The sequence below is a fragment of the Bombina bombina genome, chromosome 6 (genome assembly GCF_027579735.1).
Source record: "Bombina bombina isolate aBomBom1 chromosome 6, aBomBom1.pri, whole genome shotgun sequence".
NCBI classification, from domain to species: Eukaryota; Metazoa; Chordata; class Amphibia; order Anura; family Bombinatoridae; genus Bombina; species Bombina bombina.
This window is the reverse complement of record NC_069504.1, coordinates 746,191,656-746,215,992: the sequence shown is the minus strand read 5'-3', so window position 1 is coordinate 746,215,992 and position 24,337 is coordinate 746,191,656. Positions and strand designations below refer to the sequence as shown.

The following is a 24,337-nucleotide window of genomic DNA, read 5'->3' as shown; positions in this document are numbered from 1 at the left end:
CATGTTTAGGTAACTGTGGGGTTGATCGCTCTGTTCCAATATCGTTCCGGGTGCCGCAACCGCCGCTGGGAACCTATCCATGGTCCCCTCACAGCTGGATGTGATACCTTCCAACCGTGTACTGGAATTTGGGACGCTAAAAGTTCACCTTTACAGAGCTGCATTCTTTTAAATAAACATTTGAATTCGTTTTCAGCATTTGCCTTGCTAGTATAACATTTCTAGTATTTGGCATGGTCAGTGTTGAATTAACATATAATACAGAACAAGACCCTGTTTTATTTTCCTTCTATAATAATAATTTTAAAAATAAAAAAAATAGAGGACTTCGTATGTGGGACAATAATGAGACTATGCGAAACATTGGGATTCCCTTTAGTAAACACATTGACGCTCCAAGTCAGTACAGTAATTACTTTAGGAAATATAACTCGCCTCACAAAATTAACATATAATTAACACTGTATATATTACGACGTAGTTGTGCTGCAGCAGCTCTTATTTATGTCATTGGCTTAGAGAAACCTGTGACTACCACCCAAAGGAGGAGCAGCAGCCTAAATCCTCCCCCACTCATAAGGCGGTAACTTTAAGGTTTGTCGTCTTAATGACACCAGTGAGACCTGAGATATCTAAGACCACTACATAGTTTGAAAACAAAATTGAGGTAACGATAACGCGAACCTAGATTGCTAAATACCTAATGCAGAGAGGGAGGGCGGGAAATTTTAAATACGTAACGGTTGCGGCGCGCGCAGCTATACACTTTACTGGGTAATGTGGACAATTATGGTTCTCTATTGTATAAAGTAAATATCCGTTTGAAATTCATACAAAACGTTTTGGTTTTCTGATTCATATTCTATAATATATGTGTCACAATGAGAACGGCTTACGGAGTCTGAGGTAGTATATCTCTACTTGTTTGTGGTTTGTCCACTAGGGGGCGCTGTTTGAGTGATTAAAGTAATAACATATAGTGACAGTTGTGGACTCTTGGAAGGAAGGTAATAGATGTGAGAGAAAACTTATTCACGGCAGTTCCTAATGCTTTACTTTTAGGTGTTCACGAAGATGTTTTAAAAAAATGTTTCTTAAATTAGAAGAAAAAAACGTATTGTCTAAGATGATTTTTTTGTTTTTGTTTTTTTTTCACATTTAAACAGATTTATTGATGACCTTACTTGCAGTGAAACTTCTCGCTGGGCAGGAATTTGTCCTCTCATGGTCGGTTTCGGCCTCCCTGCCTGCATTTGTCACTTACACTACAATAGAGTGTCATTTTATGTCTAAACTTTTACAGCACCACAAGCTACTATGGAGAGCGTTAAAGGGACATTAAACCCAATTTTTTTTCTTTCATGATTTAGAAAGAGCATGCCATTCTAAAAAACTTTCTAATTTACTTCTATTACCTAATTTGCTTCATTCTCTTGATAGCCTTTGCTGAAAAGCATATCTAGATAGACTCAGAAGATGCTGATTGGTGGCTGCACATAAAGTAGACGCCTCGTGTGATTGGCTCACCCTTGTGCATTGCTATTTCGTAAACAAAGGATATCTAAAGAATGAAGCAAATTAGATAATAGAAGTAAATTGGAATGTTGTTTAAAATGGTATTGTCAATCTGAATAATGAAAGAAAAATGTTGGGTTTAATGTCCCTTTCAGCCATTATGAGTGATGTACTTAAAGGAATGACAAAATAGAATGCCAATAGACTTTAATGGGATGTAAAGTAAAAAGTGCTATAGCAACAAAACAATGAGATATATTAAATACAGTAGATATTTATGAGCTATGTTACCCAAGTATAGTAGCATAATATAAAAGCAAAATTACTAGGGATTATAGCTGCTTTCTATGGAATGAAAAAAATGGAATGCCAATAGACTTTAATAGGATGTAAATTTGAAAGAGCAATAGAAACAAAACTGAGACATCACACAGATATTTACAATATATTATGTTCCCCCCCAAGTACAGTAGCATATTCTGAAAGTGAGATTATTGCTGCTTTCTGTGACAAAATGAGTGCTAACAACGGCTCTAAGCCGTCGTAAAGTGTCCCTGTCAGGTGCTGACAACGGCTCAGAGCCGCTGTTAGCACTCACCCACCTTGAGGGCAATCTGGGGGCTCCCACTGGGGCTTCACAATTTGTGCAGTGATGTCATGTGCGATGACGTCACTGCGTAACTTTATTTAAAATTAACAATGGACAATATAGGGAAATGGGGGCATGCTGCTTAGAAGCCTGTATCTCAGGCATCTAAGCCGCTACAGACTCCCAAGACCCACCGTTGGAAAGGTAATAGCCTAACCTTTCCAACGGTATACGTCTTAGGGGAAAATTATTTTTAAAACATATTTAAAAAAGTAGAAGGAAAAAAAAGCTCAAATACAGTTTAGCACCCAGGTTCCTGTACACCCTTTCCCTTGTTCCCAGTTTGTTTGGATTTGAAAGCTTGCATTGTGTGGCTGTTTTAGGGTCTCAGGTATTGGAAAGGACCTTGACGTGGTATCTGAGCTTGTCCCATTTGGCCAGATGCGGTAACTAACCTTTCCATTTTTGCTTTTAAATCTTAGCTGAGAGCTTGTAAGTGAGTGCTGGGGTGTGTGTGTGTGTGTATATATATATATATATATATATATATATATATATATATATATATATATATATATATATATATATATATATATATATACACACACACACATACACTATGTGTGTAGAGAGAGAGAGAGCTAGATATATATATCCCACTGACACCAATGAATTAGCACATAATTAACCCACTGTAATATATATATATATATATATATATATATATATATATATATATATATATATATATATATATATATATATATATATATATTATAATTATATGATAATTCAGTGGTGTCAGTGGGATCCATATGGATGGAGATGGAGAGAGAGAGACATTCATCCCGCCGTCACCATCAACGATCATTACAGATGGTGACACACATTGTCACCATCTGTAATGATCTGGCATCTGCCCTCATATGGAACCGGCGCACCAATTGTGGTCCAGTTCCATATGCGGGCAGATGCCTGAAACTCTGGAACTCCAGTTCTCGGCTGTAATTTAACAACCAAGACTGCTGGAGCTTTGTGCAGCTCAGACGTATATATAAATCATGTGGTAAGATAAGCAAAGTACTGCACAACGTGTGTGTGTGTATATATGTCTTTTTGGGTGAAGGGGTTAATGTAAAGTGCTATAGCAACAAAACTGAGACATATTACATAGATATTTACTATATATATATATATATATATATATATATATATATATATATATATATATATATATATATATATATTCCCCAAGTACAGTAGTCAACTCTAAAAGTGAGATTACATGGGGTTATAGCTGCTTTCTGTCAAGACACTATGAATTTAAAAAAATGGAATGCCTATAGACTTTAAAGTGATTTTAAATTATGTATCTCATAGCAACAATCCTTGAAAACATATCACATAAATATTTGGCAAGTATAGCCCCAAAGTACTATAACAGATTTTGAAAGTGAGATTACATAAAATTATATCTGTTTTCTATGGAAGTACCTTTTTTTTTTTTTTTTTTGTGTCTATTCCTTTAATTTTCTCTCAAGTCTATGGGCATTCCATTTTGTCATCAAGGGCTGGTTAATTGCACTCCCGCAAATGGGCCCATTTTCGGGAGTGCAATTATTTAGCGTTCCACTTGTAATCTAGCCCTTCAAAGGGTGTATTGAGAAAATGTTATGGGGCCCGGCTTTCATTTCTACTTACTATTGCAACGTGGCACCCAGCATTTGTCTACCTTGGCCTAAACATTGTTCCAATTATGTCAAATTTTAGCATAAAAATGGCAAATTAAATGACTTCCTCATGTTAGTTTTTAGCTGTATTGCGTTTTTTTTGTTTGTTTGTTTGTTTTTTTTTTTTTTTTTTTATACTACCATTCTGTTGTAATACCCTTTTTTTGGTGTCCTATTCCTGCTTTTTAGGTACCATGTTGCAGGGACAAATGCAGGAGTATATAGAGCTGAGTAAGGATATCATCAAGGTTCTTGTTTCAGATGCTGCACCAACAGAGCTAAAAAAGAGTCTGGACAAAGAGGAATCTGTAATTGAATCTCTGGTTGATGTGGAGAAAGAGGCCTCACAAATCATTAGAGGTACAGCATATATCAGTGCTGAAACAATACCAAGCTTCAGTTGCATTTATAGTAACCCCTAATGACCTCTATGCTTTTCCTATAACAAGATAGAAGGTGTGTGTGTGTGTGTGTGTTGTAATGTAAGAAAACAGTCCAATCCCAAAAAATTCAAAAGGGTGTTCTTGAAAGTGCTACTTTAGTGTGTCCTGGTGCAATTGGTCTCATGCTACAATCCTCTGTATTGGGAACAGTCTAGCCTCTATCTTAAATGAGACAGAGCTGTGTTGCTCCCCCCCCCCACATTTGAAACCATTAGTCAACAAGTATGTATGTACAAAGCAGCACTTTATGCTGCAACAAGTGTTTCTCGGTCCCTGATGGCAGTGGTGTATAGCAATGGGTATACAGTCAGCTATAATAAACGTGTGAGTGGCGTACATCCGTGTCTCGCACCAGTGTGTCTGATTCAGCAGATCTCTTCAAGTGCTGCAGGTCATTAAGATCCTGTGGGGAAGGGGTATGGAACCTCCTTGTCTGCAGGAAACATCTGCCCGTGTGAAATTGCTGGTCTCTGCAGTCAGATGTAGTTCCGGCTTTCCACTATGCGGTGCTGATAATGCAGGTCAGGAAGGCCGGCTACTCCTTGACGGAGCTAGTACGGATAGGTGTTGGGGACACGCAGAACAGCAGCTCTCATAGATACAAGGCAGCCCAATGGTAAACCGCTTATAGCAGGAAGTGATAGGACTGGTGTGTAAAGCAACTTGTCGGTCCTGATGATGGCTCGGCATAGCCATATAATGCAGGAACCGAAGTGCTGTTTGTGAGTTTTCACAGCAAGTTTGATTAAAAACTTGCTGGTTTAGAAAGGCAGTGAGGTATGTTCTGACACGTTGCGCACATGCGCTTCATCAGAGAACCTAAATCTGTACTCTAAGGGTCTATTTAAAAGAACTCTCAACCAATCAGATTACACTTAATCAATTAAAGGGACAGTCTACAATAGAATTGTTGTTGTTTTTAAAGATAGATAATCCCTTTATTACCCATTCCTTAGTTTTCTATAAACATAGTAACATAGTAGATAAGGTTGACAAAAGACTGAAGTCCATCGAGTTCAACCTAGACAAATCTAAAATACTTACAAAAAGCTCCAGTTAAGCTTAAATAACCCCACTAAAAGGTGACCCATTTAATACTAGCAATCATAGCCATGAATTTTGTTTATATACAGAAATGTATCCAGACAGTTGCATGAGATTAAATCTCCTTTCCTCCAACCTTAAAGTGAAGGTCAATTTTCATCAATGAGTGCCCGGTTTTTAAAATTACTTTTAAAAGCAGGGACACTTTAATTGATGAAAATTAACATTGCACTGGATTTGAAGAAATACTTACCTTTTACTCCTGCAAAACCTGATCTCAGCCTCAGTTCCTCTGTACTGACGTCAGAAATTACGAAAACCGGCTTCCTCCAATCATGGCTTGTACCCCAGAGCGTCCAGCTTGTGATGCCTGGCTGTGATTGGAGGAAGCCAGTTTCGTTATTGCTGTGGTCTACAGCAGGAAGGAGGAGGGGATCATCGATCCGGCTTTGCAGGAGTAAAAGGGAAGTATTTCTTCAAATCCAGTGCAATGTTAATTTTCATCAATGAAAGTGCCCCTGTTTTTTAAAGTATTTTTAAAAAACGGGCACTCATTGATGAAAATTGACCTTCACTTTAAGTTATGACCTCTTGTCAGAAACAATTTTCTTGGAATAAACAGAGTTTCTGCCATCTCTGTATATGGGCCTTGAATATATTTTATATAAAGTAATCATGTCACCTCTCAAGCGCCTTTTTTCTAAAGAAAACAGACCCAGTTTGGCTAGCCTCTCCTCATAAGTTAATTTCTCCAATCCCCTTATTTGCTTTGTGGCCCTTCTCTGAACTTTTTCTAGTTCTGCAATATATTTTTTAGCGATCGGTCCCCAGAACTACACTCCAAACTCAAGGTGAGGTCTTACCAGGGCTTTATATAGTGACAGAATTATGCTTTCCTCCCTTGAATCAATGCCTCTTAATACATGTTAGTATCTTATTAGCCTTTGAAGCCGCTGCCCTGCATTGTGCACCCATCTTTGGCTTGTTGTCTATTACTACTCCCAAATCCCTTTCCTCCTGTGTTTGGCTAAGTCTTGTCCCATTTAAAAAAATACGTTGCCTGCTTATTTTTACTTCCAAAATGTAGAACCTCATTTTCCATTTACTTGCCCATAGTTCTAATTTTTGCAAATCCCTTTGTAATGAGAGTTCGTTCTGCTCTGACCTAATGACCTTACTTAACTTGGTATCCTCTGCAAAAATAGAGATGTCGCTATTTAATCCTTGCTCCAAGTCATTTATAAAAATATTAAAAAGAACAGGGCCCAGTACTGATCCCTGGGGGACGCCACTGATTTCCTTTGTCCAATCTGAGTATGATCCATTTACTACTACTCGTTGCTCCCTATCTTTTATCCAGTTATTTATCGATGAGCTAACATTTTCAGTTATTCCCAGTCCCTTAATTTTGTGCATTAATCTCTCATGTGGCACTGTATCAAATGCCTTTGCAAAATCTAAGTATATCACATCAACTGATTCCCCTTTATCTATATTTTTACTTACTACTTCGTAGAATCTAATTAGTTTGACATGATCTATTTCTCCTAAAGCCATGCTGATTAGAACTCATAATCTTGTTTACACGAATATGCTCATCAATATAATCCCTTCAAATATCTTCCCCACTATTGATATCAGACTAACTGGTCTATAGCTTCCTGGATCATCCCTGCTTCCCTTTTTGAAGAGTGGCACCACATCAGCTTTACGCCAATCCTGGGGCACCATGCCTGAGGATAATGAGTCTTGAAAAATTAAGAGTAGAGGTTTGTCTATAACAATGCTAAATTCCCTTTAACACCCTTGGGTGTATTCCATCTAGGCCTGGAGTTTTATTTACCTTAATATTATCCAGTTTTTTCCTGATATCCTCTAAACATAACCCAGTTAATGATATGGACTGGTATGTTCTATTTTGTTCCAAAGTATCATCCAATGGTTCCTCTCTTGTGTATACTGAAGAAAAAAACTGGTTTAGTACCTCAGCCTTCTCCCTGTCCTAATTTATCATGCTACCCTCCACGCATTTTAATGTACCTATATTATCCTTAGATTTTTTGCTATTTGTGTACTTAAAGAACCTTTTAGGGTTAGACTTAGAGTCCTTGGCAATTCATTTTTCAATTTTGGCTAATTTGATTGCTTTTTTGCATGTTTTGTTACATTCCTTATAAATATTGTAAGTTGAGTCTGTACTATTTACTTTCAATTATTTAAATGCCCTACGTTTTTTCCTAATTTCTCTTAACACATTTTTATTTAGCCATAACGGATTTGATTTTTTATTTTTATAACCATATGGTATTTGTTGATATGTATATTTATTTAACAAATTTTTAAATATTATCCATTTATCCTCTGTATTTTTATTAGAGAATACATTGTCCCTATTTATATTATTTAATGATTTCCTTAAATCGTTGAATTTTGCTTTCTTGAAATTAAAAGTCTTAGTTAAACCTTTAAAGGGACAGTCAACACCAGAATTTTTGTTGTTTAAAAAGAAAGATAATCCCTTTATTACCCATTCCCCAGTTTTGCATATCCAACACAGTTATAATATACGTTTTACCTCTGTAATTATCTTGTATCTAAGCCTCTGCTGCTGCCCCCTTATTTCAGTTCTTTTGACAGACATGCAGTTTAGCCAATCAGTGCTCACTCCTAGGTCACTTTACGTGCATGAGCTCAATATTATCTATATGAAACATGTGAACTAATGACCTCTAGTGGTCAAAATGTATTCAGATTAGAGGCAGTCTTCAAGGTCTAAGAAATTATCATATGAACCTCCTAGGTTTAGCTTTCAACTAAGAATACCAAGAGAACAAAGCAAAATTGGTGATAAAAGTAAATTGGGAAGTTGTTTAAAAATGCATGCCCTGTTTAAATCATGAACGTGTTTTTTGGACTTGACTGTCCCTTTAAGACACTGCATATGAAAAGAGATTTCAAATGTGACCATGTTATGATCACTGTTACCCAAATGTTCTTTGACTTCTATGTTTGATATTATATCTGTATTGTTTGATAGCACTAAATCCAATATAGCTTTACTCCTTGTCGGCTCCTCTATTAATTGTGACAAGAAGTTATCCCTGAGAACATTTAAAAATCTATCCCCCTTAGCTGAATTACTAGTTTCATTGGCCCAGTTTATATCAGGGTAGTTAAAATCTCCCATAATTACAGCACTGTTATTAGCAGCCTTACCTATTTGGATAAGTAGTTGAGTTTCCTCCGGGTCACTAATGTTGGGGGGCTTGTAGCATGTTCCTAGTAATATTTTTTTTTTTTTTAGGATTTTTTTTCCCCCCACTCTTTATTTCAACCCACAGGGTCTCTACATTGTCACTTGTATCATAAATATCTTCCCTTATTGTAGGTTTAAGGTTAGGTTTAATATACATGCAGATTCCTCCACCCCTTTTATTATTCATGTCCCTCCTAAATAAAGTATACCCCTCTAAGTTAACTGCCCAGTCATGTGAATCATCCCACCAAGTTTCAGTTATACTGATAACATCATAGTCCTCTTCTGCAACTAAGAGCGTCAGCTCCCCCATTTTACCTGTCATGCTTCTTGCATTTGTTGTCATACATTTAATTTTCATGTGCTTTCTGCTGCTACTTGGTGTGCTTTCCTCTATACTTTCTAATGTGACATTTCTTAAGTCATCCCTTCCTTGAGATATTAAGGGAGTGACATATTCAGACACTGATCTCTCTGTTCTATTGTGTTCTAAATGACCCTCCCCCAGTTATATTAATATACTTTTTACCTCTGTGATTATCTTGTATCTAAGCATCTTCTGACAACCCCCTGATCATATGACTTTTTTTTTATTAGTTTTTTTAACATTAACTAGACTTATAAGACATGGTACATAGATTATAATGTTGTACAATATATCAATGTCCTATGGCAGGGATGTGCAATTCCTATCACCCGACGCCCGGGACGTGCAGTTTCTGGTGCCAGGCATGTGTTTGTCTTTTGTTGTTTTACATTTAGCCCTGTTGCGGGCAAGCAGACTGCAGCAGTGCTAAAAAAAATGTATTTATTTATTTTTTTTGTAATTTTAATAGTGGCCAGCGGGGGTGCGGCGGTAATGTGAGAAATGAACTTGAGGGCAGAAACAGCAAATGTTTACAGCCTGTGTGCAGGCTTCTGTAGAGAGAAGTGTGCGGTAGATGGCTAATCTGAGCGGCCATTTTAATTTCAAGATTCTGTTTTAAGCACGCCTGCCCTAAAAACATGCATCTGATATAGTCTGCCGGTGTTTTCCGAGAGAGCTTGAAATTAAAGGGATATGAAACCCCAAATTTTTCTTTCATGATTCTGATGGAGAATACAATTTTAAACAACTTTCCGATTTACTTCTATTATTTAATTTGCTTTCTTCTCTTGTTATCCTTTGCTGAAAGGTTTATATATGAAAGATCAGGAGCAGCAAAGAACCTAGGTTCTAGTTGCTGATTGGTGGATGCATATATATACCGATTGTCGTTGGCTCATGCATGTGTTCAGTCAGCAACCAGAAGTGCATTGCTGCTCATTCAACATAGCATACCAAGAGAACGTAGAAAAATTGTTGTTAGGGGTAAATTAGAAAGTTGCTTAACATTTCTTGCTCTATCTGAATCATGAAAGAAAAATTTTGGATTTCATATCCCTTTAAAGTTGCTGCTCAGATTTGCCAACTACCAGCCACCCCTCTACTGAAGTCCACATGAAGGCTGTAAACATTTGCTGTGTTTAGACACACAGAGCAGGACAGGTTTGACTGGGCCCTGGACATGAGGATAGTATGCCGGTGGAGATGCTATCTTAATGGAAACCAAATGCTACAGGCTGCGGTTATGCTAATAATTGATTGCTTGCTAAAGTGAGGGAAACGGGAACCGATTCAGAAGCCTCTGCTGTCCTATTTCTGACGTCATCAGCGTGCCAATGGTAACTGAACTATACAGCATTCTAGGTTTCTTGTTGGCATTGACTGCTTAGTTCCCAACATGGAAGGAAAGAACAGTTCATAAGTAGGGGGACCAAGTTTAGCCAGGGACATTCTACAGGACGGTGAGTTTACATAGTGAAACGCTGATGAGGCTTATATGTGTCACAAACCAGCTCAGTTGTTGCTGAAAAATATAGAGCTGGATATTAAATTTATATTGGAAAACTTGCTCAAAAAGCTGCTCTCTGTATGTATACAAGGGTCAGGTTAAAACCTAAACATAATACTGCAACATGATTTAGATCTCAGCAATATAATGTTATTTGTTTATATTAAAACCAAACATCACAATAAAGTAATAAGTGCAACTGACAGTATCTACTGTATGTGTGTGTGTGTGTATGTGTGTGTATATATATATATATATATATATATATATACATACATACATACATACATACATACATACATACATACATACATACATACAGTGTGTGAATAGATGTAGATGAGTGTGCATGAGCTAGCACATTGGTCACATACTGACAAAAGCACTGAGATGAGGACTCCTTTGAAACTAAAGGTATTGCAACCGTACTGAAACTCTTACCTGAGATAGTGGTTTGATAGTTCAATTGCTTTTTTCAAAATAAAAAAAAATAAAAAATACTTGAAGCTGATTTTTATGTTTCTGTTTTTAAATAACTGCACATTGCCAAATAGAATAAATGCTGTACTTTCTGTATGAAAGGAGAGTATTTTAATCACTGTCCCTTTAATATATTTCTATATACTATCACTCATGTGGAAATTTCACTCTCTCAAACAGAACACTTTTTATTTACAAGTGGTCCCAACAGTCCCTGCTATAGGCTGTTAGCATAAGGCTCCTCTACCTCTCCTGCCAAATCCAGCATTTTAAGATAGGTTTGGTTCCATTTTTAAAAGGGTATGAGGATCCTCGAATAAAATCATTGGCATCTCTGTAATGAGTCAAAGCTGTTTAATCAGTAAAATAAAATTATCAGTTTCGTAGTTATTTCATCCCTTTTGCTTGATAATTCTAATGTGACATATAATTTAGAGCTTTCCATTAAAGGGAAAGTAAACGTTACAAACTACTTTAAATAAAGATAAACTATTGCCTTTACACAATAAATCTATCTAACAATGCAGAGCAGATGCGCTGTGGAAGTTTTTTATTTTTAACTTACCAAATGACAGATCCCCTGGCCTCCCATGTATCTGGAGCATTTTTTTTTTAATTATTTCATCATGGCCCTTGCAGCCAACAGCAGAGAGAGTACATCTTTATAGAGCTTGACAGCGCGCATTCCCTCATGTCCTATGCATGCGCAGCACTCCTAGCGAGCTCACGGCTTTGTGGGCATCCAGGGAAGCCAAGCAATGGTAATTTTTTAAATAGAGATTTAAAATGATTCCACAGCGCATTTGCTATGCATTGCTAGACAGATTTATTGTGTAAAGGCAATAGTTTATTTTTCTCTTGTAAGGTGTATCCAGTCCACGGATCATCCATTACTTGTGGGATATTCTCCTTCCCAACAGGAAGTTGCAAGAGGATCACCCACAGCAGAGCTGCTATATAGCTCCTCCCCTAACTGCCATATCCAGTCATTCTCTTGCAAACTCTCAACATAGCTGGAGGTAGTAAGAGGAAAGTGGTGTAATATAGTTAGTTTGTTCTTCAATCAAAAGTTTATTGTTTTTAAATGGTACCGGAGTTGTACTATTTTATCTCAGGCAGCATTTAGAAGAAGAATCTGCCTGCGTTTTTCTATGATCTTAGCAGAAGTAACTAAGATCCACTGCTGTTCTCACATAGGTCTGAGGAGTGAGGTAACTTCAGAGGGAGAATGGCGTGCAGGTTATCCTGCAATAAGGTATGTGCAGTTTAAGTTTTTCTAGGGATGGAATTTGCTAGAAAAAAGCTGCTGATACCGGATTAATGTAAGTTAAGCCTAAATACAGTGATTTAATAGCGACTAGTATCAGGCTTGCTATCAGAGGTATATACTCTGATTAATGTGCAATATAAAACGTTTGCTGGCATGTTTAATCGTTTTTATATATGCTTTGGTGATAAAACTTATTGGGGCCTAGTTTTTTCCACATGGCTGGCTTGATTTTTGCCTAGAAACAGTTTCCTGAGGCTTTCCACTGTTGTAATATGAGTGGGAGGGGCCTATTTTAGCGCTTTTTTTGCGCAGTTAAAATTAGACAGACATTCAGCTTCCCTCAGCAGTCCCCTGCATGCTTTAGGACATCTCTGAAGGGCTCAAAAGGCTTCAAAAGTCATATATTGAGGAAGGTAAAGCCACAGTGGAGCTGTGGCAGTTGTTATGACTGTTTAAAAAACGTTTTTTTCAATTTGTTAATCCGTTTTTTGTATTAAGGGGTTAATCATCCATTTGTAAGTGGGTGCAATGCTCTGCTAATTTGTTACATACACTGTAAAAATTTTGTTAGTTTAACTGCCTTTTTTCACTGTTATTTCAAATTTTAGCAAAATTTGTTTCCCTTAAAGGCACAGTAACGTTTTTTTATATTGCTTGTTTAACTTGATGTAAAGTGTTTTCCAAGCTTGCTAGTCACATTGCTAGTCTGTATAAACATGTCTGACATAGAGGAAACTCCTTGTTCATTATGTTTAAAAGCCATGGTGGAACCCCATATGAGAATGTGTACTAAATGTATTGATTTCACTTTAAACAATAAAGATCAGCTTTTATCTTTAAAAAATTTATCACCAGAGGATTCTGGCGAGGGGGAAGTTATGCCGACTAACTCTCCCCACGTGTCAGACCCTTTGACTCCCGCTCAAGGGACTCGCGCTAAAATGGCGCCAAGTACATCAAAGACACCCATAGCGATTACTTTGCAGGACATGGCGGCAATCATGGATAATACCCTGTCAGCGGTATTAGCCAGACTGCCGGAATTCAGAGGAAAGCGCGATAGCTCTGGGGTTAGACATAGTACAGAGCGCACAGATGCCTTAAGGCCCATGTCTGATACTGCGTCACAATATGCAGAAGCTGAGGAAGGAGAGCTTCAGTCTGTGGGTGACATTTCTGATTCGGGGAAACCTGATTCAGATATTTCTACTTTTAAATTTAAGCTTGAGAACCTCCGTGTATTGCTTGGGGAGGTGTTGGCTACTCTGAATGACTGTGACACAATTGCAGTACCAGAGAAATTGTGTAGACTGGATAAATACTATGCAGTGCCGGTGTGTACTGACGTTTTTCCAATACCTAAAAGGTTTACAGAAATCATTAATAAGGAGTGGGATAGACCCGGTGTGCCGTTTCCCCCCTTCCTATTTTTAGAAAAATGTTTCCAATAGACGCCACCACACAGGACTTATGGCAGACGGTCCCTAAGGTGGAGGGAGCAGTTTCTACTTTAGCAAAGCGTACCACTATCCCTGTCGAGGACAGTTGTGCTTTTTCAGATCCAATGGATAAGAAAATGTTTATTCAACAAGGTTTTATCCTGCAGCCCCTTGCATGCATTGCGCCTGTCACTGCTGCTGCGGCGTTCTGGTTTGAGTCTCTGGAAGAGGCCTTTCAGACAGCTACTCCATTGACTGAAATACTTGACAAGCTTAGAACACTTAAGCTAGCTAATTCTTTTGTTTCTGACGCCATTGTTCATTTGACTAAACTAACGGCTAAGAATTCTGGATTCGCCATCCAGGCGCGTAGGGCGCTATGGCTTAAATCTTGATCAGCTGACGTGACTTCAAAGTCTAAATTACTTAACATTCCCTTCAAGGAGCAGACCCTATTCGGGCCTGGTTTGAAGGAAATTATTGCTGACATTACTGGAGGTAAGGGTCATACCCTTCCTCAAGACAGGGTCAAATCAAAGGCCAAACAGTCTAATTTTCGTGCCTTTCGAAACTTCAAGGCAGGTGCAGCATCAACTTCCTCTGCTACAAGACAAGAGGGAACTTTTGCTCAATCCAAGCCGGGCTGGAAACCTAACCAGTCCTGGAACAAAGGCAAGCAGGCAAGAAAGCCTGCTGCTGCCTCTAAGACAGCATGAAGGAACGGCCCTCTATCCGGTAACGGATCTAGTAGGGGGCAGACTTTCTCTCTTCGCCCAGGCGTGGGTAAGAGATGTTCAGGATCCCTGTGTGTTGGAGATCATATCTCAGGAATATCTTCTGGACTTCAAAGCTTCCCCTCCTTAAGGGAGATTTCACCTTTCGAGATTATCTGTAAACCAGATAAAGAAAGAGGCATTCTTACGCTGTGTGCAAGACCTCCTAGTTATGGGAGTGATCTGTCCAGTTCCACAGTCGGAACAGGGACAGGGTTTTTATTCAAATCTGTTTGTGGTTCCCAAAAAAGAGGGAACCTTCAGACCCATTTTGGATCTAAAGATCTTAAACAAATTCCTCAGAGTTCCATCGTTCAAAATGCAAACTATTCGAACCATTTTACCCATGATCCAAGAGGGTCAATACATGACCACAGTAGACTTAAAGGATGCCTACCTTCACATTCCGATTCACAAGAATCATTATCGGTTCCTGAGGTTTGCCTTTCTGGACCGGCATTACCAATTTGTGGCTCTTCCCTTCGGGTTAGCTACAGCTCCAAGAATCTTTACAAAGGTTCTGGGATCGCTTCTGGCGGTCCTAAGACCGCGAGGTATATCAGTGGCCCCTTATCTGGACGACATCAAGCTTTCAGATTGCCAAGTCACATACGGACATAGTTCTGTCATTTCTCAGGTCACATGGGTGGAAGGTGAACGAGGAAAAGAGTTCTCTATCCCCACTCACAAGAGTCTCCTTCCTAGAGACTCTGATAGATTCTGTAAAAATGAAGATTTACCTGACAGAATCCAGGTTATCAAAGCTTCTAAAATCTTGCCGTGTTCTTCATTCTATTCCGCGCCCTTCTGTGGCTCAGTGTATGGAAGTAATCGGCTTGATGGTAGCGGCGATGGACATAGTGCCATTTGCGCGACTACATCTCAGACCGCTGCTACTATGCATGCTCGGTCAGTGGAATGGGGATTACACAGATTTGTCCCCTCTGCTAAATCTGGATCAAGAGACCAGAGATTCTCTTCTCTGGTGGCTATCTCGGGTCCATCTGTCCAAGGGTATGACCTTTCGCAGGCCAGATTGGACAATTGTAACAACAGATGCCAGCCTTCTAGGTTGGGGTGCAGTCTGGAATTCCCTGAAGGCTCAGGGATCGTGGACTCAGGAGGAGAAACTCCTCCCAATAAATATTCTGGAGTTAAGAGCAATATTCAATGCTCTTCTAGCTTGGCCTCAGTTAGCAACCCTGAGGTTCATCAGATTTCAGTCGGACAACATCACGACTGTGGCTTACATCAACCATCAAGGGGGAACCAGGAGTTACCTAGCGATGTTAGAAGTCTCCAAGATAATTCGCTGGGCAGAGACTCACTCTTGCCACCTATCAGCAATCCATATCCCAGGTGTAGAGAACTGGGAGGCGGATTTTCTAAGTCGTCAGACTTTTCATCCGGGGGAGTTGGAACTCCATCCGGAGGTGTTTGCTCAATTGGTTCATCGTTGGGGCAAACCAGAACTGGATCTCATGGCGTCTCGCCAGAACGCCAAGCTTCCTTGTTACGGATCCAGGTCCAGGGACCCAGAAGCGGCACTGATAGATGCTCTAGCAGCGCCTTGGTTCTTCAACCTGGCTTATGTGTTTCCACCGTTTCCTCTGCTCCCTCGACTGATTGCCAAAATCAAACAGGAGAGAGCATCGGTGATCTTGATAGCGCCTGCGTGGCCACGCAGGACCTGGTATGCAGACCTAGTGGACATGTCATCCTTTCCACCATGGACCCTGCCTCTGAGACAAGACCTTCTACTACAAGGTCCTTTCAATCATCCGAATCTAATTTCTCTGAGACTGACTGCATGGAGATTGAACGCTTGATTTTATCAAAGCGTGGCTTCTCCGAGTCAGTCATTGATACCCTTATACAGGCACGAAAGCCTGTCACCAGGAAAATCTACCATAAGATATGGCGTAAATACCTTTATTGGTGTGAATCCAAGAATTACTCATGGAGTAAGGTTAGGATTCCTAGGATATTGTCCTTTCTCCAAGAGGGTTTGGAAAAAGGATTATCAGCTAGTTCTTTAAAGGGACAGATTCTGCTCTGTCTATTCTTTTGCACAAGCGTCTGGCAGAAGTTCCAGACGTTCAAGCTTTTTGTCAGGCTTTGGTTAGAATTAAGCCTGTGTTTAAACCTGTTGCTCCCCCATGGAGCTTAAACTTGGTTCTTAAAGTTCTTCAAGGGGTTCCGTTTGAACCCCTTCATTCCATTGATATCAACCTTTTATCTTGGAAAGTTCTGTTTTTGATGGCTATTTCCTCGGCTCGGAGAGTCTCTGAGTTATCTGCCTTACAATGTGATTCTCCTTATCTGATTTTCCATTCAGATAAAGTAGTTCTGTGTACAAAACCTGGGTTTTTACCTAAGGTAGTTTCTAACAAGACTATCAATCAAGAGATTGTTGTTCCATCATTGTGTGCTAATCCTTCTTCAAAGAAGGAACTCCTTTTACATAATCTGGACGTGGTCCGTGCTTTAAAGTTTTACTAACAAGCTACTAAAGATTTTCGCCAAACATCTACACTGTTTGTTGTTTACTCTGGACAGAGGAGAGGTCAAAATGCTTCGGCAACCTTTCTTTTTGGCTTCTGAGCGTAATACGCTTAGCCTATGAGACTGCTGGACAGCAGCCCCCTGAAAGGATTACAGCTCATTCTACTAGAGCTGTGGCTTCCACCTGGGCCTTTAAAAATGAGGCTTCTGTTGAACAGATTTGCAAGGCGGCGACTTGGTCTTCTCTTCATACCTTTTCAAAATTTTTACAAATTTGATACTTTTGCTTCTTCGGAGGCTTTTTTTGGGAGAAAGGTTCTACAGGAAGTGGTTCCTTCCATTTAAGCCTGCCTTGTCCCTCCCTTCATCCATGTACTTTAGTTTTGGTATTGGTATCCCACAAGTAATGGATGATCCGTGGACTGGATACACCTTACAAGAGAACATAATTTATGCTTACCTGATAAATTTATTTCTCTTGTGGTGTATCCAGTCCACGGCCCGCCCTGTCTTTTTAAGGCAGGTCTAAATTTTAATTTAAACTACAGTCACCACTGCACCCTATGGTTTCTCCTTTCTCGGCTTGTTTCGGTCGAATGACTGGATATGGCAGTTAGGGGAGGAGCTATATAGCAGCTCTGCTGTGGGTGATCCTCTTGCAACTTCCTGTTGGGAAGGAGAATATCCCACAAATAATGGATGATCCGTGGACTGGATACACCACAAGAGAAATAAATTTATCAGGTAAGCATAAATTATGTTTTTTTAAAGTAGTTTGTAACGTTTATACTTTAAATAATATAAATCAATACTTTAGAAGAAAATATATTTTCGCACACAAATGCTCTATAGAGCTATAAATGTATTTTCTTTCTTTCCTCACAAACAAGGTTGAGAAAAAAAAAAATATATATATATATTCAGGACAAGCTGATTGACTCCCACTTTAGTCCCTTGGACAAGTATTTTATTTTTTAAATTTCCACACCCCGGGTCCTTGAGGTGGTCATAGTCTCTTTACTTTTCTCACACTGCCTTCTGAGTCACTTAAACCCTTTACGTCAGGAAGTCTGGGGCCTCTACGGAGCTCTGCTGTTTTTTTGCTGCTCCCGGGGACGGTTTGTCCTTCGGTTGCTCTGCCCAGGGGAGAGTTTGCTCTCTGTGTAGGGGAGGGGTTCCTCCTTCTCCCTTTTGGTTCTTGATTTTTCTTTGATCCCTTGGATTCCATTCAGATGGGGGTCTGGGATTTTTTTCTCCCTTTGCTCTGCTAGTTTGGGGTGGGGGGGTTCTTTGTTGCCCTAGTTCCTGGGGGTCCTTGCAGACTTCCTTATCTGAGTCCTTTCTTTCTTCCCTTCATGGAGACTGTTGGTGTTTCCCCCTCCTTCTGTGTGGGGTGTGTTTATTGTGGGCTGAGAGCCTGCAGGATTTTGTCTCCTCAGAGCTCTTGGGCTTGGTCGAGCCTAAGGATCTGAGCGGTCTCCCTCAAGGGCCTTGCTGGTTCTAATTGATGGGCAGTTACTCTGGCCTTTTTCGTTTTATTCCTCTGCTTCTGTTGAAGCTGTTTTTGTCGGGAGTTTGGGTGTTTTTAGGCTATGGTGCCCTCAGAATGGGCTGCCTTTTTGTACCTGCCCGTTTTGCATTCAGTGACCTATAGCTTGGGTAGTATTCTCCCAAAAGTAATGAATGTAGCTGTGGGCTCTCCCCGTTTTATGAAGAAAAACTTAAATTATGCTTACCTGATCATTTTCTGTTCTTCAGACGGGGAGAGTCCACAGCTCCCCCGCCGGCGTTTTTTGTGTGGGGCGGCCGTAATTTTGTTTTGTTTTTTCTTCTGGCACCTTTTTTACCCTAATATTTTATCCTACTGTTCCTTGTTCCCTCTGCAGAATGACTGGGGGATGAGGGCAGTGGGTGAGGTATTTAAGCTTTTGGCTGGGATGTCTTTGCCTCCTCCTGGTGGCCAGGTTCTGTATTTCCCAAAAGTCATAAATGCAGCTGTGGACTCTCCCCGTCCTGAAGAGAAGAAAATTATCAGGTAAGCATAATTAAGTGGGGTGTTTTCTTTTTTTTTTTTTTTTTCCCCTGTATTGTAGTGGTCCCCTATCCCTCTCTGTTCCTTTCATGTCTGTAGGGTAGGGCCCTCCTTTCCCATAACTAGTTTTAGATATTTCCTAGGTTCCAAGGCTACATCTGCTGCTTCCTTTATTTATTTTCCTAAAAAGCACCTTGTTTTTCTGCTGTATATAATAAAACTACAAATTAAATCATAATATGTATGTATGTATGTGTGTATATATGTGTGTGTGTATGTGTGTGTGTGTATATATATATATATATATATATATATATATATATATATATATATATATATATATATATATATATATATATATATATATATATATATATATATTCCTAGATTTATTCGCCTTATTCTTTCTTTTTCTTTTTTTTTTTTTTTTTAGAGCTGATGTCAGTGGAGGAATCCGTGGCACAAACACTTCTGCATACTGAGGAATCGAAACAAAAAACATCATCCAAACTGCGTAAAATAGAGCAGGAACTGCAAAACACAAGTGAAAAACACATTTCTATGAAGGAAAGCATAAAATATCCTTAAAGTTTACCTAAAGACGCAGTATGGGGGATAGTTGTGTTTTTTTGTGTGTGTTTTGTGTGTGTTTTTTAAAGTGTATCATAGGTGTTCACTGTTCATTACATTGTAGTGTTGTTTTCCAAGGCATCACAGAAAATGCTTCATGTCTGCAGAAAGAGCGGGTCACATGCAGGAGCTGTTAGCACACATTTTCCACAACATAGTGCAGCCAGAGAAAAGCACTGTTTGAAGAGAACAGTCAAATACATAGCAGCGTTGCAAAACAATAGTGCATTGATTGATGATTCTCTTGGGGACTTTTTCAGTCTTGCCCTCTAGCCTTTCCTGGTCTGTAAAGCTGGGCTTCTGAATGTGTAAAAGGTTCTTGTGAGCAATGCACCTTTTTATTATTATATGTTAGACAAAGACAAAATGAAACAAATGTATTCAGAAGACATTTTAAAAATGTATTTATTTTTTCTCTGTAGCTAATTTGCAATGCAATTTTCAACTGCTGCAATACTTTTAAAAACTGCTTTATTCTCCAGTTAATCAAAACATTGCAATTGAGCTGGTACTTTAATGTAACTGCATATTTTAAAAATTGTATTTAATTTCAAAATGAAATGCAGAAAGCTTTTGCCAAAAACAAATCTCATTGCAGAAAATTAAAAAAAAAATTCTGCCTGTGATGTGGACAAGAGGAAGAGAAAGCTATAGCAGGCCTTTCCATTAAATGAGGACTTTTGAATCGGTTCATACACACACCATATTATTATACCTTACTTCTAAGGTGTAATATGGAATCTGCCATTCCTGCTGCAGGATGACTGTGTAAAAGACAGTAGCAGAATATCAAACTATACAATCCCAAGGGAGATCCAGCACTAAAGGTGTGCACGCCAGAAGGTTACTGCATACCTTATAGAGTACAAAAGTCCAAAGAAAAGGCAGCACCACCACCAAATGTATCAACAAACGTCTTTTATTCCTTTTACCAGGCGCAGGTACAAAACAGCAGGACTACGTTTCAGGTTGTTAACCCTTTGTCATGTCTGAAATGCAATGTAACACATCACCTTCAATACCTTAGCACAGTTTTCTAGCTCCTCCCATCTTATCATGACATCCTTTTTTTTATTTTATTTTAAAGACCATATACTAAGGGAACTTACCCCCTAAAGGTATAATGTTATAATAACATCATACATTAAAAATACAGATTTGTTCGCCAGAATACAGCCAACATTATTTCTCTACAAAAATTGATCTCTGTTCATCCCCTTGGGGTTAGTGCATCAAGTTTGTGTATCCATAGCATCTCACTCCTTTTCAAAAGTACTTTCCTATTTTGACCCCGTCTAGGGGGGTTCCAAATCTATTATTTGAAACCTCAGTTGTGCAATTGAGTGTCCTGCCTCCAGAAAATGGCACGCCACTGGTGCCTCAAGATTCTTTCTTCTGATGCTAGATTTGTGTTGTACAATTCTGTTTTGTACCCTTTGAGTCCTCTCACCAATATTTATCTTCGCACACTGGCATTTAAGTACACCACAAATGTAGAATTATAGGTAAAGTATCCATTGCTACCATATTTTTTTACCAGTATAAGGATGGTAAAAGTTATCACCTTTGACCAGGCTACCGGATACTAAACAAGGGAAACCACCCTTCTTTTGAGTTGTTAGATAGCCCATAGTGTTCCTTTTCAAACTCCCCACATCAGCCCTGGCTAGTGTATCCCTAAAAAAAGGTGGGCGAGTATAGGGCGGCATTTGCAAAAATCTCTACCCCTGGATTGTGATCCAGGGGTAGACAATGGTGTCTAATAATAGCTTGGCTATTAGGACTGAGGGAATTTAAATTCTGATACAAAAACCATCCTCTCTGGTTTGCTTTTTTTCTCAGTAAGTTTAAGGGCCTCACTTCATGTTATTCTTCTGACTTCTCCACTTTTCTTTTATTGATGAGCTCAACCGGATAACCTCTCTGAAAAAATGTTTGCCCTCGTTCACTAGTCTGGTGCTCACCAATTCCTCATCCTTGATTATTCTCTTTACTCTTAGGAGTTGGCTTTTTGGCAATGATTGTTTTGATGTAGAGGGGTGAGCACTAGTATAGTGGAGCAAGGTATTACGATCCGTCTCTTTAAGATGGAGATCAGTGTGCAAATGGCCATGGTGTTTGTATACTTTTGTATCCAAAAATGGACACTCTCTTCGCTCCAAGTGAGTGTTAATACATTTTGAATTATTATGCATTGTCTCTACAAACCTTTTAAGGGATCCAACGTCACCCAACCAAATATGTAATCTATATTGCGCCACCAAGTGGTGCCATATATATATATATATATATATATATGAAACAACTCCTTCTCAAAAACCATATGCTCCTCATACCAATTCATGTAGGGGTGACGTTGGGTCCCATAGCTGTACCTTGACGGATATAAAAGGTGTACTGAAATAAAAAGTAATTGTAATACAAAATAGTTTCCAGAAGTTCAATCAAAAATTGTTGTTCACAAGCATTAAACTTTCTTCTAGTACTTTATTCATTACATCAATGCCACGATTATGTGTAATCGAACTATACAAACTCACGTCTAGACTCTGTAGACTACACTTTTCATAGTTATCTGTTAGCCCATCAATTTTTAACAAGAAATCACTAGTGTCCCTGATGTATGTAAGGGATTGTGAGACAAAAGGCCTTAACACGTTATCCAAATAAATGAAAATGTTAATGAATTGGTGCCTGCTACTATGAGGCCATGAGGTTTAAATACTTTTTTGTGAACTTTATGGAGGGTATAAAAAAAACTGGGATGATATAATCGTTTTTGAGTAAAAAAATATTAGTGTCCATATCTATGACACAATGTTTAAAGCCACTTTCAACAATATTAGTAATTACCTTTAAAATTTGTTTATTTGGATCAGAGGATAGCTTGTCATATATGAAAACTGTCAGACAGTTGTGACATTATTTCTTCAACATAATGTCTTATCCAATATTATAGCCGCCCCATCCTTATCAGCCTGCTTCAACATTACATTTTTGTTCATCTTTAAGGATTCTAAGGCTTCACTTTCAATTCAAGGTATTTAAGGTGATGTGTTACATTGCATTTCAGACATGACTAAGGGTTAACAACCCGAAACGTAGTCCTGCTGTTTTGTACCTGCTCCTGGTAAAAGGAATTAAAGAAGTTTGTTGCTACATTTGGTGGTGCTGCCTTTTTTTTGGATTAGAATATCAAACTATGAGACAATGAGCTTGTCCCTTCCACTACAGAGTGACACAATGGAATTAAAGGGACACTGAACCCAATTATTTTTTTCTTTCGTGATTCAGATAGAGCATGCAATTTTAAGCAACTTTGTAATTTACTCCAAATATCAAATGTTCTTCATTCTCTTGGTATTTTTATTTGAAAAGCAAGAATGTAAGTTTAGATGCCAGCCCATTTTTTTTTATAAACAACCTGGGTTGTTGCTGATTGGTGGAAAAATTCATCCACCAATAAGCAAGTGCTGTCCAGGGTTCTAAACTTTATTTTTCAAATAGAGATGGCAAGAGAATGAAGAAAATTTGATAACAGGAGTAAATTAGAAAGTTGTTTAAAATTGCATGCTCTATCTGAATCATGAAAGAAAAAAATTTGGGTTCAGTATCCCTTTAAGAGAGGGTTATGGAATATGCATTCTTTGTGTCACTGCACAGAGGATGAGGACTTTTTTTTATTACTAGAGACTAGGAGGAAGTTTTTAGACACGTAACTCACATTTGTACTGTGATGCCTTATAGGAAAATGCTTAAAGTGAATGTAAATTTTCCTGTTTTTAGGAGTCAATATTAATTCATAATCAGTGTATTCGTCAAAACACAATTTTTTTAAAAATTTTTTTTGCAAAATATCACATATTTTAAATGCAAACTTATCTCCGTTTTCGCTTCTAGCTCCTCCCATCCATTTCTTCCTTTATTTCTTCCGCATAACGTATAGAGCGGTCCCACCCGCTCTATGACGTGTTCGAAAAGCTTGTTCACGATGTGTTGTTTTTTTGCGCATGCGTTTAACATTCAGTGCCTGATTTGCACATACGTTATTAAATTCTCGGTGAATCCAGGATGCAAATGACTGCTGCATTTTTATGCGCATGCTTAAATCGTGGACGCGCAGCGCTTCTAAATCAAACAGCAGTTGGTTTACGCATGCGCATAAAGAAAGACGCATGCGCATAAAGAGATAGTGACGTCTTCGAAAAGGGGCTGGACGCCACGGGGTATGATTTATTATTAGTAGACTACAATCAACCTTCAAAATGCGGTCCGAAATGGCGGGCGAAGGAAGCGAGCAAGACGATTAACAGTAAATAAGTATATAGATCGATATAATTATACTTTTAAAAAAAACGATGAATTAAACTTAACTTAATTTTGAATGATAAACAAATTGAAATTGTGCGATAGCATTGACTTTACATCCACTTTAACCTTGCTCCTTATCTTTATGCATTTAATATATTGTATCAAAAATGCTTTAGAATAAGTTTTCCATTTTATTTTCCTTAACTCATTTTTTTTTCCTTCAATTTGTACATTGCTGCAAAAAGATCTAGAGAATTTAAAATTGGTAGAAGATGAAATTGCAGAACTTGAGCGAGAAGCTGACGAAGATACCACAATAGTCATTCCTTCTGCGGTGTGCGTAGCATTGTTTTATTGTTTTATAATGTCATATTTGACCATTGTCTTAAAGGGATCGTAAACCTTTATTTCTTTTATAAGATATGACGAGTCCACGGATTTCATCC

General features: G+C 38.6%; 1 protein-coding gene across 1 annotated transcript in view; it reads left to right on the top strand.

Annotated features, from left to right (window-relative positions):
- The first annotated feature begins 553 nt into the window (after positions 1–553).
- The window catches only part of SPC24 (SPC24 component of NDC80 kinetochore complex), a 90,594-nt gene continuing 66,810 nt past the window's right edge, over positions 554–24,337 (top strand). The window contains exons 1-4 of the mRNA XM_053718010.1: positions 554–667; positions 4,024–4,194; positions 19,384–19,530; positions 24,125–24,227. Coding sequence (XP_053573985.1) covers positions 4,029–4,194; positions 19,384–19,530; positions 24,125–24,227 — 416 coding nt within the window. The 5' untranslated portion in view covers positions 554–667; positions 4,024–4,028. The remainder of the gene's footprint in view (positions 668–4,023; positions 4,195–19,383; positions 19,531–24,124; positions 24,228–24,337) is intronic.